General features: G+C 43.7%; 3 protein-coding genes across 3 annotated transcripts; all 3 read right to left on the reverse strand.

The window, feature by feature from the left end:
- Positions 1 to 986: 986 nt before the first annotated feature.
- rbp3 (retinol binding protein 3) lies at positions 987 to 3832 on the reverse strand. The gene is made up of 4 exons (XM_036520643.1): positions 2636 to 3832; positions 2024 to 2214; positions 1711 to 1853; positions 987 to 1312 (listed from the first exon to the last, which is right to left on the reverse strand). Exons 1-4 carry the CDS (start codon positions 3830 to 3832, stop codon positions 987 to 989), a joined length of 1857 nt encoding a protein of 618 aa, XP_036376536.1.
- A 4377-nt stretch (positions 3833 to 8209) lies between these two features.
- On the reverse strand, positions 8210 to 10894 carry LOC118790809 (retinol-binding protein 3-like). Its single transcript, XM_036547914.1, has one exon. The coding sequence runs from the start codon at positions 10892 to 10894 to the stop codon at positions 8210 to 8212; it is 2685 nt and encodes an 894-aa protein (XP_036403807.1).
- Positions 10895 to 14855: 3961 nt separating this feature from the next.
- Positions 14856 to 16905, reverse strand: gdf2 (growth differentiation factor 2). Its single transcript, XM_036545240.1, has 2 exons — positions 16513 to 16905; positions 14856 to 15874 (listed from the first exon to the last, which is right to left on the reverse strand). The coding sequence occupies exons 1-2, from the start codon at positions 16871 to 16873 to the stop codon at positions 14952 to 14954; spliced, it is 1284 nt and encodes a 427-aa protein (XP_036401133.1). The 5' UTR covers positions 16874 to 16905; the 3' UTR covers positions 14856 to 14951.
- Positions 16906 to 18494: the final 1589 nt, after the last annotated feature.

An 18494-nucleotide genomic window follows, 5' to 3' on the forward strand; every position in this document is an offset into this window, starting at 1 on the left:
TAATATCACTGTTATACACAATAAATTCATAAAAAGTTGTGTTCTGCTTGTCTTATTTGACACAGGCCTCTCTATCCTGCCACTCACACATTCATGGTTGCTAACGTCAGCGTGTATAGTGGATAAACACCGGAGCACCCTGCATATTGTGCACGTTAGCTTTATTGTGTTTTTACCACATTTGGAATTGATACAACTCAAACCGCTGGACTTTGGAAGTAACCCTGAACATATCCCTCCTCCCGTTCACCGGAAATACAGACACAAATATTGACATTCAAATATGCTCGTCAGCAAGGCAGGACAAAACGTTGGAACGGTCCCGATAAGTAATTTTTCAATGACATGATGACAACGTATTAAGTGGAAAAGCACGAACGCCATTAAATCAATTTGAAAAAAAGAGGCTGAACAATTTAAGATTAATTAATATGATACCAAACAGTTTCACTCATCATCACCCGTGGAATCAATTCCTGTCTATATCTTTCTTCAAAGCCAAATTAAGACACATTCCAGCTGTTTCTTATTAACAACAAAATAAACATGGTCAGATATCTATTAGTCTCTAGGCTACAGAATTACATAAAAAGCCAACACAGATACGACCAAAAGCACGAAACACATTCTTTATGCGTTTCGTTATTTTTGTGTACATCTAATTCACCTTCCATATCTACTGCAAGAACTGCCAGATCCCACACAAACGTACTTTGTGCTACATTTCTCATTATTTTTTTTCTACTGTCGTCACACTCAGATAGAAAGTTATGAAAACATTTTAGTAAAAATAAACACTGACGCAGGCAGAATTAGTTTACATGCGCTGGGTCAGGACGCTAAAGTATCTTCTAAAGAAAGGCTGAGAAGGGGGTGAGGCCGGCCACGCAGACTTGCACAAGACACGCTGCCCTACTCTCAACCACCTGAGAGATTCCACTCAAAACCCCGTCGGCAGCCCCCCACCCTGACTAGCGCAGTAAATTTCACTTCTGGCCAGTTAAGTGCTTGTTGAGGATCCCTTTGGCCGTTTCCAGGGCGTCGTCCGCGGCCACGGGGATGTGGGGGCTTATGCCCGCTCCTTCCCACGCGGGTCCCTGCGTGGTGTCCGAGTGGATGGTGGGAATGCTGACGAACACGTCGGTTTCGCCCAGGCGGAACTTCTCTGCCGGGTGGCTGCCCCCACTAGTCGTCTCGCCGATGATCATGGCCCGGCCGAGCTTCTTCATGATGTAGACGAACTCCTCTGCGGCGCCGGCGGTCACACCGCTAGTTAAAATGACCAGGCTCTTTTTGACGCCATATCGCTGACCTTGAGAAAAAGGTACAAGCAGGCAACGTCAGGTAATGACGTAAAAATACCTGAGTCTGAATGATTCCAACGTATTTTCTGAAGTCGAGGCAGACAAAACACAATTTGTTCAGAACACTGTACACGATCAGCCATGGTGTCACTGCGTAAAGACGACAACAGCCGTGCGAATTGAATAATTTGCATATGCTAATGCTAATGCTAATGCTGTTCTACAATGCCAACTTAAAACACAAAATTAAGAGTATCTGTGCATATATTGTAGGGATATGTTTGGGAACCAAAAAAGCAAAATCCATTTTTGGCCAAACTTATTTGTTCACTAAGCAGCGAGAGCAACTGATTAGTCAGGCAGGCAATAATGGGTGTACAAAAAATACTAATAAAGAACTGATTACCAGTCAGGTCAGACAGGGTCCACAGTTCAGTTGTGGTGGCAGAGGGTCTGTTGTACAGTTTGTCCAACAGGATGTGTTTATCCGCATCAAAGAAATAGGAACAGAAGCCGGCAATAGCGGTGGTGGGCCCTCCCACGTTATACCTGTTAAGAGGTTTGTGCAGTTATGTAAGCTTGGGAAAAAATAAACACCTGACTTTGTAATCACCCTGAGATGTTTCCTGAACTACAGATACCTTTACAAAACAACAGTTTTTGGCAACATGAAAGTGCAACTGAGTCACACAGGTGTGAGAGTCGAGGGAGAAGCTTACCTGAGATCCACGATCAAACCGTCTGTGTTCACCACTTTGCTCCAGACGTGCTCCACGATGATCTGGGCGATGGCAGCAACCTCCTCAAACTCCCCGAACATGTCAAAGCGAAGGTACCCAATGTTGTTCTCGAACACGTCCGTGTGGAAGGACAGCTTGATCAGCTCGACAAACATCTCAGGGGTTGGATTCTGAAAGAAAAAAAAAGAGGATGAAATAAATTCCATTTAAAATGACAGGAAACAGTGGCTGTGTGTGGCAACAGCTATTACTTTTTTCCATTAATGGAATTCCACGTAATTTTATGCAAATATTGTAGTATACTGTGAAACACATTCTGTATGATTGATTCTACAACATGTGCATAATTTTCTATTTATGGAAATGTGGCAATAATTTGTAGTATATTTAAGATAAACCTTATAGTTGTGATTTTATATTTTATGATTTTTAAAATATTTTAAATCTGTTGATAAGGGATGACTAACTTTGTGGTGATTTTCAACAAGTATATTTAAAATATTTCTGCCCTCCAAAAAATCAGTATTTTTATAATAATATAAATGCAAAACAAAATAGCAATAATAAGTCAGAGAGTCCTGCTAATTTTACCTCCATAGGGATCTGTGGTGGAGTTTTGCCCGCAGCCTTAAGGTTTTTGTCTCCAGACAGCTCGGCGAGGTCTGCAGAGAGCTTAGCCTTCAGCTCCTCCTCGGTGCTGACCATACCGTAGTGGCCCTTCTCCACCAGTCCCTTCAGCTTGGCTGCCACATCCGCCGCAACCGGCGCAAAGGCGTAGTTGTCGGCCACCAGGCCGGCTGCGGCCTGCACCAGGGTGGGGATCTGGGATCGGAACTTGATGATTTTCACTGCAGCGTCCAGGGCATCTGCAGCATCCACGGCGACACTCGGGGACACCCCGGTGACCTCCCAGCTCTTCCCTGTGATGGGGTTGGTCGACCTGGCCACTGGGACTGTGACGTAGAAGTCGGTCTCCCCGACCTTCATCTTGGAGATTTTCACCGACCCCCCAGCGGTCTTCTCCCCGACGATGGTGGCCCTGTTGAGACTCTTCAGGGCATAGGCCACATCCTCGGCCACGCCGGTGGTGTGCTTGCTGGTGAGGATGATCAGGTCCTTACCGGCGCCGTAGCGCTGCCCGAGGAGGTTGCTCAGGGACCAGAGCTCAGTGGTGGTGTCAGACGGGCGGTCATAGATGGTGTCAATGTGGATGAGCGGCTGGGCCTCTGTGAAGTAGGACACGATGTAGGGGATGCCAGACACCTCGCCTGTGGCTGTGTGCCGGAGGTCAAAGATGAGCGCTGACGTTGGCAGCACCTTGTTCCAGACGTTCTCCAGGAGGAGCGCGCCGATCTTGTCCGCCATCTCCTCGCCGATGATGTGGTCAATCCGCAGGTAGCCGATGTTGCCCTCCAGGACCTCCAGCTTGATCGAGTGTTTGACGATGTCGATCAGCTGCTCCGGCGGGAGCGGGGGGAGGGCAGGCGCGGTCACCGGCACGTAGTTGGGCTCGTAGGAGATGGCCAGCCGGGGGTCGTTGATGGTGCTCTGCACACCGGCCGTCAGCACGGTGGCCAGCGTGTTGGGGTCGGGAATGTTGAGGATTTCCGTGTTGCTGCTGGCCTGTGCTATGGCCTCCTCCATGCCGGCCAGCTTGTCCGGGTAGCAATAGTTATTCAGAAGAATCTGCGCCATGTCCACAATCAGCGACGGTGGGAAGGCGGAGTGGACCGTAAAAACATTGCTGAACACCACCAGTGACGCCAAGAAGAGCAGAACCTTGGCCATGTTGTTTGTCGTCCCGTGTCTCCTCGGTGCTGTCTCTTTAGAGCCGCTCTCCCAACGAACTTCCTTCTGGAGAGAGGTCCTTTGTGAAATGAGAATCTTTCCACTGCAAGGTTTCTGTTAACACACACGCATAAGAGGCTTTTCCTCTCAATAAACCTTTAATCGCATTATCTTTAGTGCATCGTAAGACAATAACAAGCTGATAATACAAGTGCAGCATGTTGCCCAAAATATAGATGTTATATATGTCCGTGATGCTATTCATTTAAGGTCACATGGGGCTAGGAGTGCATGGTTTGCATTGGAACTATATTTGGTGAAGCATAATTTTGCTTGTTTAGTTTGTGCATCATGTCGTAATTACTGTATATACTTGTTTGACCGTTGTACTCACTTTCTAGCAGATTTGCGACATTGTGACATTTCTGATATTGTAGGAAACGTAGCGTTAAGAACCAATACAACTATAAACCAGAACACATACTCCAAAGTGAATACATAGCTACATAGTTTTAAATGTAAACCTTTGCCAAATATATATATATATTTAAATGACATTTACCTCATATATTACATTATTTTTATATTTTTGTCTGTATCTACACTTTCAGACATAAATAATATCACAAATAAAAATAAAACAAGGCACAATGACATGTAAAAATAGCCCATGAACAAAAGGAAACTAGGGACCTTCCCGGCAACAGATTATGTTAGTAATCTACGGTGTGTGTCAGAGTCGGCTTTGTGGTAAAGAATTACATGTTACATGATCTCTTCAGTTTGTTTTCTACAGCTGGTGTTCCCAAATGCTAAGGTACAGTATGTTTTCACCATCATTAATATAATGTACCTACATTTAGATTTGACAGTTTTTTATTTAGCAAATTCTCCAGAGTGACTTACAAAGGAAGAGGACAAAGCACATCTAATAAAGTTTTTTGAAAGATGGTACATAAAGTACACAACTGATCACATTCAAACATGTTTCAGCCCCGTACACAGTGCTGTGATAACTAGTGAGTGCATGCTTCCATACACAAGTACAATACAACACACCTGACAGTAACACAGCACTTAGGGAAGATGAGCTATGCTTGGGCAGGGGAGCAGACGTGATATGAATGAGCCAATCCCAGATATGAATGGAGCAGATCCAAATCTGATTGGTCTGTATTATTTCAGTGTATAGCTACTGTGCAATATTCCACTCATCCAGGACACACTAAATCATAAATTGAAGTAAAAATGATGTTTTACAATATACCTCATTTTGTTTTTCTCTCAAAGGGATTAACACAATACAAACCAATAAACAGAAAGATATCACAATAGCTACAGTCATATACATCTTTATATCACATACTAACTCGATCTCAATTAAGACCTAAGGAAATTAATGTAACCGAAAATAGTGGTACACGAAGATCTACAACAGAGGTCAGTGCAAACCTAAAACAGAAACATGGTCAGTTTTAGAAGTCCTACACTGGGAAGTGCACATGCGCCAATCAGAGTTTGGCCCTGGTATTACCAAACGGATTACTCTCTGCAGCTTAGTTGCTGTACATATTACACCCCGAGTGCTTCTGATTGGTGCAGACTCTGTGATGCAGAACCATCGGTTCACAGGCAGTGAGCCAAGGCATTTGAGGAGGTACCAGCTGACTGTGTCCACTCAAGTGTAAATCAAGAGACAGCGATGAGATGCCTCTTCTCCATATAATTTCACTTGCAGACCGCACAATACACTGACTGCAAAAAGGGCAAAATGAATGGCCAAGGTAGCCATGTTTGATTGAAATATCTTCCCAAAATATTTAATCCAGTCATCATGTCGCTTAGGCTTTAAGAAACACACATGTTTAATTAAAGTGGGACTGTAAACAGGAAAGGGAAGGAATGGTAACATGCTTATAGTGATCATATGTATGCAGGAATGTTCTGGCAGTCATGGTAATATGCTAATAATATGAACAATCATAATGGTCAGTCTAATGCGCTAATAATGCTAATAGTCATATTTAAACGTATAATGTGACTGTTAGCACTGCTAATACATTACATTACATTACGTTACGTCATTTAGTAGACGCTCTTACCCAGAGAAACTTCCAAATAAGTGCAGCACTATGCTAAGAGTAGTTATCAAGAAGTATTACAAGAGGTCAGTAAGTTACTGAGTTAAGCACTAAACTAGTATAGAGTGCCTTTTTTGAATAGAAGATAGGGATAGATAGGATAGATGGAGAGATAGGTAGACTAGAGATACAGCTTGAAAAGATGAGTTTTCAGCTTTCTCTTGAAGGCACCCAGGGAGTCTGTTGTACGAGTCTCATTCTAATATGCTTATCATATTGTAAGCCGGGACAATAATTCATTGTTATTTATATAATTAACAATTAATTATTAAAAAGGAATAATGATCATAGTAAAATTGCTCAAACTCGGCAGGGCATCAAGCTTTGCTTTGCCAATCGACATGGTAGTTGCAGTCTGCAAAGAGCGGCCATCTACATTTAAAGTGCACAGTGGTGCTGGTTAGAATTCAACAGAAAATCCAGTGAGGTATCCATACTGTGTTACCAGTCTCCCTAAGATCTGGTGAGGTGATGTATCCCATAGACCTATGTAATGTGTCTGATGTCATCCAATAAAATTACATCTGGAATTTCATTCGTCCATGAAATTTTTCATGCATCAACTTTGGATTCATAAAATAGGTCTGACATACCAACATCATATCAGAATTAGTTCAAGATAAGAAGTGCTTTCATCCAAACTGAATTTTTAGTTATTAATGTTTTATTTCATTTTTGGTGAATGCACAGATACACAAATTCACACAACATTAACACAAACACAGTGTGAATAAACACATGTAAACAATAAAAAAGGAAGTGACTTCATAATACACATGACAATGACAAGCTCTGTAATAATATAAGATGTATGATAAGAAGTGAGTTAATAGTACACATTCACAGAATATAACACCTTTTTTGTCTTTCTCTTGATGAAGAATTATCCCATACACTTCAAATGTCAATTTTTTCAAACATGATCTCATCCATGATAAAACATAACCATCCTTTAAATAAAGGTTCTTTAGGACCTTTCCAGTATTTTAGTCCAGCCAGTGCCCATGGGCCCATTGTCAGTAAACCAAATTCAGACTCCTCATATTTGGGATCTGTCTCCTAATAAGTACAATTGTGGTGATACATTTTGGTGTATAGGTAACCATGCCACCAAATATTTTGGTGCTGTTTGCCATCAAGGTCACACCACTGGCCACAACCACATAAATATGTAAAATTGCTTCATGACATTCCTTACATTTCTAACACAAAGTCATCTTATGGAGTGTCAGTGGTGTGCAACAGCATTTATTTATTACTTGTAATACCAAACTTTTACTCTGGATTCTCTAATATTAGTCCCTGTTTTGCTACAACATTGAGCCATGCCCCATCATCTGTTACACATCTTTTCTGCAGCTTAGATCTCTTAGTAGTAGATCCCTTGCCATTTCAGGAAAATGAGCTTTAGGTTCATACATATATCACTGTTAATCTTTGTCACCATTTTACTACATGACAAAACAGATTGTGAAGTGGTCTATAACATAAAATATTGCTGAACTTACTGTTTTTGTCTGAAAATGAAGACCAAGAGTAGTAAATATGTAACTTCTAAGTTATACATATTCATACTTTTGCTTGTACAGTGAGGTTTTGATTCAATTTACATATTGCAAACCATACTTTTTAGAATGCTGTAAAATAAATACTTTTCTCCTCTTTTTCTGGAACACCTCCTTTGTGACTGTATGTTTACAGGTATAAAACAGCAGTCACCACAATTTAATCGCCTCACGGTGTTCACATTTTTCATGTAGACACCATTCATTAATAAGGGTTTTAGTATAAGCAATTTTGTTCTCAATGGTTTATTAGGAGTTGATTCTGAAATGTTATAAAAAAAATTCAGAGTAACGGAAAATCAAACTCTGCAGACCCGATGGATGCTAGAGGCAACAGTCTTCCTTCTTTGGAGAGGAACCAAGACCTACTGTTACACGTCTGACACCTCTGCAGCATAAAATTGATTATTATTCATTTATTGATTATTGTCTTTAATTAGAATTTACTGCCTCTTGCAGTGCCATCAAGTATTTTATCAGCACCATCTCACTGATACAAACTGTGCCCTAATGGGAGACAGTACAACCATCTACTGCCAAATTTTTTCCAATAAAACATCAGGATTTTACAGCAAATCCAAAGTGATGAAAAAAGTATCTTTTAAAAAGTAACAACAGGGTGCCTCTGCAACCACACCACTTGGCCCCTGTCATGATTCAAAGAATGACAATTATTCCTCGGCATCCCATCTCGGATGTGTTGCGCCAATGATTTTTTGGGCCACGTTCAGTGCCTCGCTGGCCTGGGCCACGACATGTGGCTCGACCCCGGACGCACTCCAGACTTTGCCGGTGACCGCGCTCAGGACAACCTGGTTGGGAATGGAGGCATACAGGACACTGTTCCCGACCTGATAGGTGCCGCTGGACAGGGAGCCCCCGACGGTCGGCTCTCCGATAACCAGTGCCCTGTTCAGGTCCTTCATGGTTCTCGTGAAGGCTTCCGCGGCCGACCCTGTCATATGGCTGGTGAGGATGTACACATCTTTCTCAGACCCATACCTGTCACCTGGAACCTCGGATAGGGTCATGACCTCGGTCATGGTCGTTGTGGAGCGGTCAAAAATGGTATAGAGGTGCCGCCGTGGCTCCGCGTTGAAAAAGTAGGTGCAGAGGAGGGGTACAGAGGTAGAGTAGCCCCCGGTGTTGTACCTCATGTCGATGATTAAAGAGGTGGTGTTGACCAGCTTGTTCCATACAAGGTCCAAAAGCTGAGGGCCGATTTCTTTCAGTATCTCAGCATCTGCCATCATGTCAAACCTCAGGTATCCAACATTTCCAGGTAGGACTTCCACCTTGAAGACGGCGTCAACGATGTGACGCACTTCTTCGGGCGTTGGGATTTTGGGCGACTCTTGTAAGGCCTCAGGTTCAGTGTCACTGGTGAAGATGTGCAGGCGGTGGTCGCCCGTCGTCTCCTGAAGGTCGGCCGTCAGGTGAGTGGCCAGCGACTTGTAGTCCACCACGGATCGGTATGAGCCCTCGTCCCACTTGGATTGCAGGACTCTGCGGACTTTCGTGGCAGCTTCCGGGATGGCGTAATGAACCTCCAGCAGCTCTCCTGTCCCCTCTACCAAGGAGTGGACCTCCCGGTGGAACTCTATAATCTTGTGAGCTTGGTCCATGGCCTCTTCAGCTGAAATGACGGAATCTGGGACAATGCCTCCCCCCAGCCAGCACTTCCCGTGATTGTCGATGAAGTTCATGAAGGGTACGGTGATGATGATGTTGGTGTCATCCACCTGGAATGAACTGGAGTGGAGCAGCGTCCCGGATGTGACCTCGCCGATGACGGTGCCTCGGTGCAGAGTCTGCATGAGGTAGGCGAACTCCTCCCCCGCCATGGCCGTGAGGTGGCTCGTCAACACGTAAACCCCTCGCTTCAAGCCATAGGCCATCCCCATGAGGTTGGGCAGGGTGTGAAACTCAGTGGTGGTGTTGCTCACTCTGTCGTAAATTGTGAAGAAGTGGACCGGCGGTGTTGCATCGTGGAGGTACGACAGCAAGATGGGTACGGCCGCTGAAGGTCCACCAGTGTTAAATCGCAGGTCTATGATGAGGTTGTCAGTGTCTTTAATTGGTTCCCACACCTTTTTAATGATCCACTTTTCCAGACTTACCAACATGGAGGCATCGCCAAACTCATCGAAACGGAGGTAACCAGTATTTCCCGGCAGGATGCTCACTTGGAAAAGGTTGTCCACCAGAGCCTGAAGGAATGCGGGGTCGTCTGGCATTTGGTCCGGGTCAGCATCCTCCTCAATAACCACTGGAGGCTCTTCCATCACTCTGATGACCAAACGTGAGTCCTCAGACGCTGCCTGCAGTTCATCATTCAGTTTAGCAGCTAAGTCTTCCTCTGACAAGATGGCAAAAAAATTTATGGATGAAAGGTGTTGAAGGAGGCCTGGGATCTTGTCTGTGAAGGAGTAGAATTCTTTGATAATGTCAGTGATGCCTTGGACTGCTTTTGGGATCACACCCCTGACCTCAATGAGGGATTTGGCTTCAGTAAGTGCCTCTTTGGCATCTACATTTACACTGGGCAATACGCCGCTTACTTCCCAGCTCTGTCCTGTGACCAAGTTAATCGCTCTGGCGACGGGGACAGTGATAAAAAAATCAGTCTCCCCGATCCTCAGCTTTTCAATTTTGACAGAGCCCCCAGCAGTCCTCTCCCCGACAATGATAGCCCTCCGCATGTGCTTAAGAGTGTAGGCAACACCCTCAGCAGCACCCATGGTACGCTTGCTGGTCAGAACGATTAAGTCCTTCCTCCTTCCATACCTTTCCCCCAGAAGCCTGGGTTTGGTCCACAGCTCAGTGGTGGTGTTGGAGGGTCGATCGTACACAGTGTCGATGTGAACGGGAGGTTCAGGGTCGCAGAAATAGGACACCATGTAAGGGATGCCGGACATCTCCCCACTGACAGAGTAGCGGAGGTCGAGAATCAGTGAGGAGGTGTGGACCACCTTCTCCCAGATGTCTTCCAGGAGGAGAGGGCCAATCTTCTCTGCCACTTCCTCACTGACCACACGGTCCACCCTCAGGTAACCGATGTTGTTCTCCAGAACCTCCACCCGTATGGAGCTGCTGACGGCCCTGAAGAGCTGCTCCGGCGAGAGAGGGGGGAGGGCAGATGACGGCGGGGGGGCGTAGTCAGGCTCGTAGGAGACGATGAGCCGGGGGTCATTGAGGGCACCCTGCACGCCGGTGGTCAGCACGGCTGCCAGGGTCTTCTTATCCGATATATGAAGGATTTCCCCACTGCTGATGGCTTGCTCGATGGCCTCCTCCATGCCGACCAGATTCTCTGGGAAGCAGTAGTTCTCCTGGAGAATTTTTGCCATGTCCATCACTAGGGCTGGCTGGAAAGCAGTGGTAATGGCGAAAAGGCGGCTGAGGAGTGCCAGCAATGTCAATGCAGTCACGGTCCTTGCCATTTTTTGTGGGTTTGGCGATTTTATTTTTTTCTTCACGCTGCTTTTTGCTCCATTCGCTCCTGGGCTCCTCTCAGCTCACAGCTCAGATAGGATTCATTCAGAGGACCGGTTCTTTGTTTGAAGAGATGGTGTTTTCACAGCATGGTTCTGGACAACAACAACATAAGAGGCTTTTACTCCTAATAAACCTTTAATCGCATTACCTTTAATGCATCAGTTAGACAATAAGAAACCAATAATGAAAGGTACAACATGTTGCCTGGAAGGTAACATTTAATGTGTGTGACATCACTGGGTTTACAAGGGAATTTGTTCAGTATAATATTTTGATGTTATTACTGGAATGAATGAATTTCATTTTTTATTTTTAGGCCGCAAGATGTATGCATAATGATAAACAACTATTTTTGCCAGGATTTAAATATAAAAGTTGAATCCTTTGAATACCACCTGTGTATGCTAACAGAAATAAGTATGAACCATAAGTATGATTTTAATTTTATAGACTATAAATACATTCCTTTAATGTATCATCATCTTTTCAAAGAAGAATCTTCATAAATAAATACCCTGGGTTCAGATCTAACCCTGTCTCAGTAGCATGGCAACAGAGCAGTTGTATCATGAGGTCAAGCTTTGCGAGGTCATGTCTGGGTTACCAAGAGTGCATGACATGATTACACAGTTTGTGGAGGCATGATAAGTCTTCTCGCTAAATAGTCTGTTGAGTGAAACGTGTAAAATCTCTCAAACGCCAGATGCGCACAGGAGGAAAATTTGCAGGAACAAATTTGACATTGTGCAGAGAAATCACCGAATTCTCGCATTCACAAATGTGTGTTTAAAAACTAATATAATCGTTTCACTTACATTAAAATTGTAATTGTGGAGACTGATGATTAACATTATGCAAAGGGAACACTCAAGGTATCAATGAAATAAAGTGGGAGAGATGCTTCCAGAAGACCCACCATTTCACATGAAAGTCTTTAAATGTACATGTGTATAAATGAAAGCTAATAATGGGTAAATTGCTAGTTGAACACTTCTGGTAATTATTGCTGTGTTACCACAGCAGTACTTTCCTCTTTGCTAAAAGTGTTCCTCTTGTTCTAATGAGGCCTGTGTCTCAAAAATGATTGAATTTTGTTGAACAACTTTGTTTACAAGATTACATTATTCAACCATGTCTTCCCTACGCTAATCGCTACGGTATACTGGTAATCGTGCTTAACTTTTAATACCATCTGGCTTACATAAGCCTGTCTGGCCACTTCCGAGTAGCCAATCGGAACCAAGTTTCTTATTCTAAGAATGGCACACCATTGTTCAGTGCGTCAGTCAGAGGAACGTTTGGCATTGCTGACCGAAAGAGGATCATCAGGTGGCAGCACCATTTAAGGCAATTGCACAGTAAGCAATTAGGCTAAAAGCTGGGCCCAACTGCTTCATCAACAATGCTTCCACATAGAAGTACCTGTTTTAGTTGGTCTGTGTTTGTTTTGAAGGTAGGTAGCTAGCGATGAAAGGGTGCTACAACCTGTTTTATATCTGGTCGCACAAAAAAAGTTCAAATGTGTGGAGGCAGCTTTGCGTGTTGTGTAAACTTGGGTAATCCACGCTCTTGGCTTGGAGCATGGGAGAAGACTCCAGACTCATCTGCGCAACAGCGCGGCATAGTAGTGAAGGAAGTGGAGGTGGCTGAAAGTATGATCGGGAGGTTTCTCGTACAAATCCCAGGTGGGGCACTTGGGGCAAACTGGAGGTTTGCTAATTAAATCAATAGTATTTGCAACATTTCTAAATATAAAGAAAGGATTTTAATGCGTGATTTTGCACGTACTTATGTGTCATGCATTCCATAATGAATTCTGGGAAATCTTGAGTCTTCAGCTGTATGTGCTCACTCCTACCAGTAGAGTGTGCTGTTTACACATTCTTTAGCTGACACCCCAGATGACCCACTCCAGTTAGGGAAATATACCGTGGTGTTGACCGCTAGTAAAGAAAAGATTTATACCATCTCTACAGCATTTATTTTCTAAAGAAAAATAAAATCTTGAAGTATAGCCTGCACAGCATATATTATACAATCTATATTACACACATATCTGTCTCGGGTGAACATTTTGAGTTTTTGATAACTTGATCTTATTCCTTCTTTGTGTATCATATTTTGTCATGTTACAGTTCGGTGTATGAAATACATGAATTGTTTGTGTCACTGTGGTAGATTTTTGAAGTGATCTCAAGGAAAAGGTTGTCTCCCTGCTCATTAAGTTTCTATAGTTTAATATGGGTGTATATTATTATTATTATTATTATTATTATTATTATTTTCCATTGTTGTTATATTTGCATTTGTTATTTAAAAATTTCCATGGAGCAATATAACATGTATCAATAAATGAAGTCCAAGGATGTTTTTGAATGAATGTGCAAAGAATGCATCCATAAATGCTTGGTATGTGCCACAAAACACTTTCCCCAACTGAGCTACAAATTATGACCAAAACACTACTGTTCGAGGAATACACGACACTCGTCTTATAATAATCACTAAATAATCACTATAATTAAAAAGCATGAATATGACTAATTAAGAAAGTATTTGTGACAAAACCAGTGCAAGTTCTCATAAGATACATCACCGGAATCAGGAACAGAAATAAATCACGTGGGTATTGGTGTGAGGCCTGAAATGGGAGTGAACCGTACACGAGACCTCATTGAATGTGAATTTGTGACTTGTCATGACTTTTGGTAAGCAAGGAACTCAGCATGCATTTAATGTGATCCATGTATTATTCTGGAATTATGAGCATTAGGCAGACCATTACCCTAAGATAAAATTACTTGATAGACTGATTGGTTGAATGAGGATGACATGCAAATTACTCCAACATCCATAAAGTGACTCTTCAGAAAGTCATTTTGTTGAAACTAAGCAATTAGGCAAAAAGAACTTCACTTTTTATTTGAAAAGCATAATAATATTGATATTGAATTGATCATGATATTGCCATATTAAAATGTAATAGATAATGTACTGTCAATTATTTTAAAGAAAAATTACAACATTTACTGATGCAGGACATCAATATTGTCTCTAAAGGCCAAATGTCTCAATATCATTATATACAACGTCTCATTAAAAAAATGAAAATAAAAAATATCTTATTTGCCTGATATGATTTAACAAACATGATTCAGCTGACAGGATTACATTTTAATTGTTGGTATCTTAGCATAAAACTGTTTATGGAGTTTTGTGGTCAGTGAAGTAGAATATTTATCTTTTTAAATACTGTTTGTCCATGATTGAAAAATGCATACGAATAAAACAACTTGTGGTCCTATCAGAACATCAACATTTTGTCACAGATATTATTCAGTCAGCATTCACTGTTGAATATTTGACAATTTTTGACAATATTTAAGAAAATTTTACATTTTAGCTATTTCACCATTCATTCCTACAAATCAAGCTACCATGAACATTCATACACCATATTTACTTCATTCTAATTGACCCAAATATCAGAACAATCCATCTCAGAAATAAGCTACAGAATTTGATATTCAGAATATTATTGGTAGTGAAATGTGAAATCTTTGTTGCAGCATAACAGTGCATATAGTTGAAAAAAGAATATATAATAGAAAATAAGAACAGAAATATTGTTCATTAATGCATAGCTATATAAGTGGTCAATGAAATCCCAAAGTCAAGTAGGCACATTCAAATTCAAGCCACCCCACCTCACCCCACCCTGCTATCATAGAAGCATCAAAGGCTTGCTGTAAATACATTTTGGAATATTTACATTTATACATGAATCCTAAGAGCAATTCTGTATTCACTCTAAACTGTGCATCTTATGTACATACATTAAATAAAGGGGGAAAAGGGCTGCCTCTTAAAGCAGGAATGTACAGATTTACAGGGGCCTATGGGAATGTTACCTCACTACCTGCACCCACACTGAGCTACCTTCATCTCCTCATACAGGTGTCGCACGGTGATGATACCGTTCTCCTGATACAGGACAGTAATGGGGTCCAGTTTGGTGGGCACACAGCACGCCATGTTGGCCTTTTTGGGATTGCTGAGGTTGACAAGCGTCTGAATGAGAGCGTGCTTGGACGGCGTGACGTCGTCGGTCAGGGGGAAGTAGCAGATGCCCCGGCACTCAAAGGCGTCGTACTCCACCGGTGCCACGATCCACTTGTCCCAGCCAATGTCCTTGAAGTTGACGCGCAGGGAGGTCCTCCGACAGTAGTCGGTGCGCGCCTGCCTCCTCCGCCTCGGATGGGCAGCAGCGGCAGCGTCGGCCTCGGTGTCAGCGGGGGCTAGGTCGCGGTTGGCCCCGGCGTCAGGTGTTCCCGAGAAGACGCTCTCCTCCTCGTGGAGGATCATATCCCTGAGCTCCTTCCGGGCCTCTCTCCTCCTGCTCCCCAGGTCGTCGGAGAAAATGATGAGGATCGCCGAGCTGTTCCCCCGCAGGCTAACGCTGACGTCCAGGCCGCCGCCGCCCCCTCCCCGTGGGGCCCGGCAGTCCCTCCGCTCCACCTGCACCTCCAGCTCGTGCGCGCCGTGGCCCAACCGCACCCAGGCCTGGATCGCCTCGGTGACGTCAAAGGCCTCCCAGGACTGGCGGGCCCCCTCTACATCCTTGCCACTGAGGAAGCGAAGCGTGGGTTTGCCGCCACTGTGCTCCACTTTATAGATTTTTATCGTTGCTCTGATGTCGCCGCAGGCTGCCGACCTCTTGTCAGGGAAGGAGAAGAGTCTCAGCTCTGCCATGGTGACTTCCTCATGGCCAGGAATAGAGACGTTGAACAGCAGTCTGTGTTTGGACCTGTTTCCGTTTTTTTCAGAGTGGATGACATCTGCAGTGAGAGTGAGACAGTGAGAGACATTGTGTGGCGTTTGTGACTTTGATCGAGATTTCACACCAATCACATGCTGTCGGTAACAAACAACCTTCAACGAACCAGGGAGCACATAGGCAAACATATACCCTCACATAGTCACACAAACAACATATACACATGTACACATACATACACGTGAACACTCAAATGTACTGTAAACGTACACAGATATACTATACTGCACATTTGTTGAGATCTCTATGACTGAATCTGCAAAATTCCAAAACTTTTCTACAAGAGTTTCCTGTGGTCTTAAAAGAGACCGCTGAATCAGATGGACCAAAATACATGATGCCACTTAGATACAGTATGTGGAGATATCTACATGGAAACTAGCTAAAAGGAACAATTCTAGAGTCTATACTGTGCTTGCTCATTTGACTTGTCTGCTATTGGTACGTCCAACGTAAGGCTTACTCTGGGGGATCATTATCAGGTGCTGACTCTTTAAACCTAAGTGAGATTCCGCCTCCTGTGACAGTGATAGGTGATAAGTGCTAGCTGTGAGATAGGAGAGCTCCTGTCGGTTCAGAGAGCTGTCCTGTTCCTTTTTGGGGTGCGTGACAGCTCCCCCCCCAGCTCCATCAGCTTACCTTGGATGAGGAAGCTGCGGACCACATCCGAGCGGGGCATGGTGGACTTGTCGCTGGCGTATCTGTTGTACAGCTCCACCATGAACTGAGGCGGGTCTATTTTGCTGTGCTCCTGGGGGACCCCTGATAGGTTCAGCTTGCGCAGGAACTCTTCCTTCATATTGCCCAAGAAACTCCTCTGCCTCCTCCTCATGTCCTCGTCCTCCACCCTGGTTAGGTCTCGTTCTGAGCTCCGGCGCAAGCCCTCCACCTCAGCCTCCTCTTTCTGAATCAAGCTGGTCAGCGGCTTGCACCTACAGTATCCGACGGACAACATCAGGCTGAAGCAGACGGGGAACAAGAGGCTCTTCAGCGACTGCATCTTAGGTTCAGGTCTGAGCCGTGAGTTTTTATTCTTTCCTCCCTCCCGCTTTAACTGATGAACACGCTCTTCCTGCGAGCAATAATCTGTAAAAATTCTGATTCTCAAATGCGGGAACCTCAGTCCTGGTTTCACTCTCATGGTCTGCAGTAAACAGCACCCGCCTGTCAACCCGGATGAGCCGTTCAGCTGTTCTTATCTCGGCCATTGATGTCTTTGCCTTAAGCTTCGTTATCGCTTGAGGGGGCCTTGCAGTTAATGAAGATACTGTAAACATGGACACTTGAGGATAATGAGGAGCGGACGCTGGAAATTGAGGAGCTATGCAAGGTCAGCGCCGACCAAATTTGTCTTCCCACTTCAGGGTCAACCATGAGGAAGCCCATGGTTGAAATCCAAATATGAATGTATAAATAGAACGAAGAGGTGTTGCTTGCAGTCTGCATCCTATTTTGTCCCAAATCCGCCCTTTCAAGATAATTGAATATTTTTTACCTGCAGGCTTATACAAATGCTTGTTTTTTCACCCCCTCTTAACAAACCAATTCAATGTAGGTTGAATTAAAAAAAACAAAAAACCACACATCACACATCAAAAATGGCTTTATTACACTTCCAAAGTAACCAAGGAGGTAAGAACCTGGCAGATACCAATGCATGAGTTTACAGTCGACCCCATTCGTCTTTCAACCAAAGGTCCAGACGTGACCCCACCATGTGGAGGGTAAGTCGCCCCATCCACCCCAGGGAAAAATGTCCCATTCCCCTGCATTCCTGCTCGCCCGGCAGCCAAAGCCCCATCCTGGGAAGCAGCCATAAAAGGTCAAGGGGCCCGAGGACGTTGCACCTCCTGTGTCATCGCTTTTGCTGTGCGCTTTCCGTGCTCTCACACGCTAAGGCTGTGCTCAGCGTGGGGCCTGCCCCGATCCCCCCAGCGCTCGCCAGCTAAAATAAACGAAGGCAATCCCTTTCACAAATTCTAATCTAAAAAAAGAAAAAAAAAACCCTGAATTGGCCTCTCTTTGTGGAAACACAAAGCAAAGACGTCCCCGCGAGCGGAAAGAGTGAGGACCAGGCTAGATCTTTCCGCCGTTGGAATTAACACTGGTACGTCACTAATAGTATACAGTACAATCCATCAAGAGAAGCCCTCTGCCCCTCAAAGAAAGGACATGGTGAGCAGAATGGAAACTTGGAACAGAAGGGCCTGAACATTGTGTTATAGAGTAACACCTGGGATGATATTATAATAATGATCCAGAAGGATAATGACATATGTGATTAAGTGTACAAAGACAATCAAAGGCAATGAGAAGATTTCCTACTGAAACATTCAGTTTATTTATTTAGCTTTTATTCTGGCGCTGCTTTTTTTGTTGCAATGTACATTTGCAAAATCAGGAAACAACTGCCGCTAAAATATAATTGTTAATAAAGGAAAATGCACATACACAGAAAAAAATATATATCTGGTATATCTGGTTTGTTTTAGGAAAAGAGCCAACCAAGACTACAGACTTTAAGACAGATAACTAAAATGCATGACTGTAGATATTTTGTCAGGTGAAACTGGCGAAATATGAAGTTTTATGAAAATGACAATCGTGGTGAAACACTTTTT

Source organism: Megalops cyprinoides, chromosome 1, assembly GCF_013368585.1.
Source record: "Megalops cyprinoides isolate fMegCyp1 chromosome 1, fMegCyp1.pri, whole genome shotgun sequence".
In the NCBI taxonomy this organism is placed as follows: domain Eukaryota; kingdom Metazoa; phylum Chordata; class Actinopteri; order Elopiformes; family Megalopidae; genus Megalops; species Megalops cyprinoides.

Coding starts and splice junctions, on each gene's coding strand:
- rbp3 (XM_036520643.1), bottom strand. CDS start 3,832: ATGGCCAAGGTTCTGCTCTTCTTGGCGTCACTGGTGGTGTTCAGCAAT. Junction 2,215..2,635: donor CACCACAGATCCCTATGGAG/GTAAAATTAGCA, acceptor TTTTTCTTTCAG/AATCCAACCCCTGAGATGTT. Junction 1,854..2,023: donor GGTTTGATCGTGGATCTCAG/GTAAGCTTCTCC, acceptor ACCTCTTAACAG/GTATAACGTGGGAGGGCCCA.
- LOC118790809 (XM_036547914.1), bottom strand. CDS start 10,894: ATGGACATGGCAAAAATTCTCCAGGAGAACTACTGCTTCCCAGAGAAT.
- gdf2 (XM_036545240.1), bottom strand. CDS start 16,873: ATGCAGTCGCTGAAGAGCCTCTTGTTCCCCGTCTGCTTCAGCCTGATG. Junction 15,875..16,512: donor CCGCAGCTTCCTCATCCAAG/GTAAGCTGATGG, acceptor CTCTCACTGCAG/ATGTCATCCACTCTGAAAAA.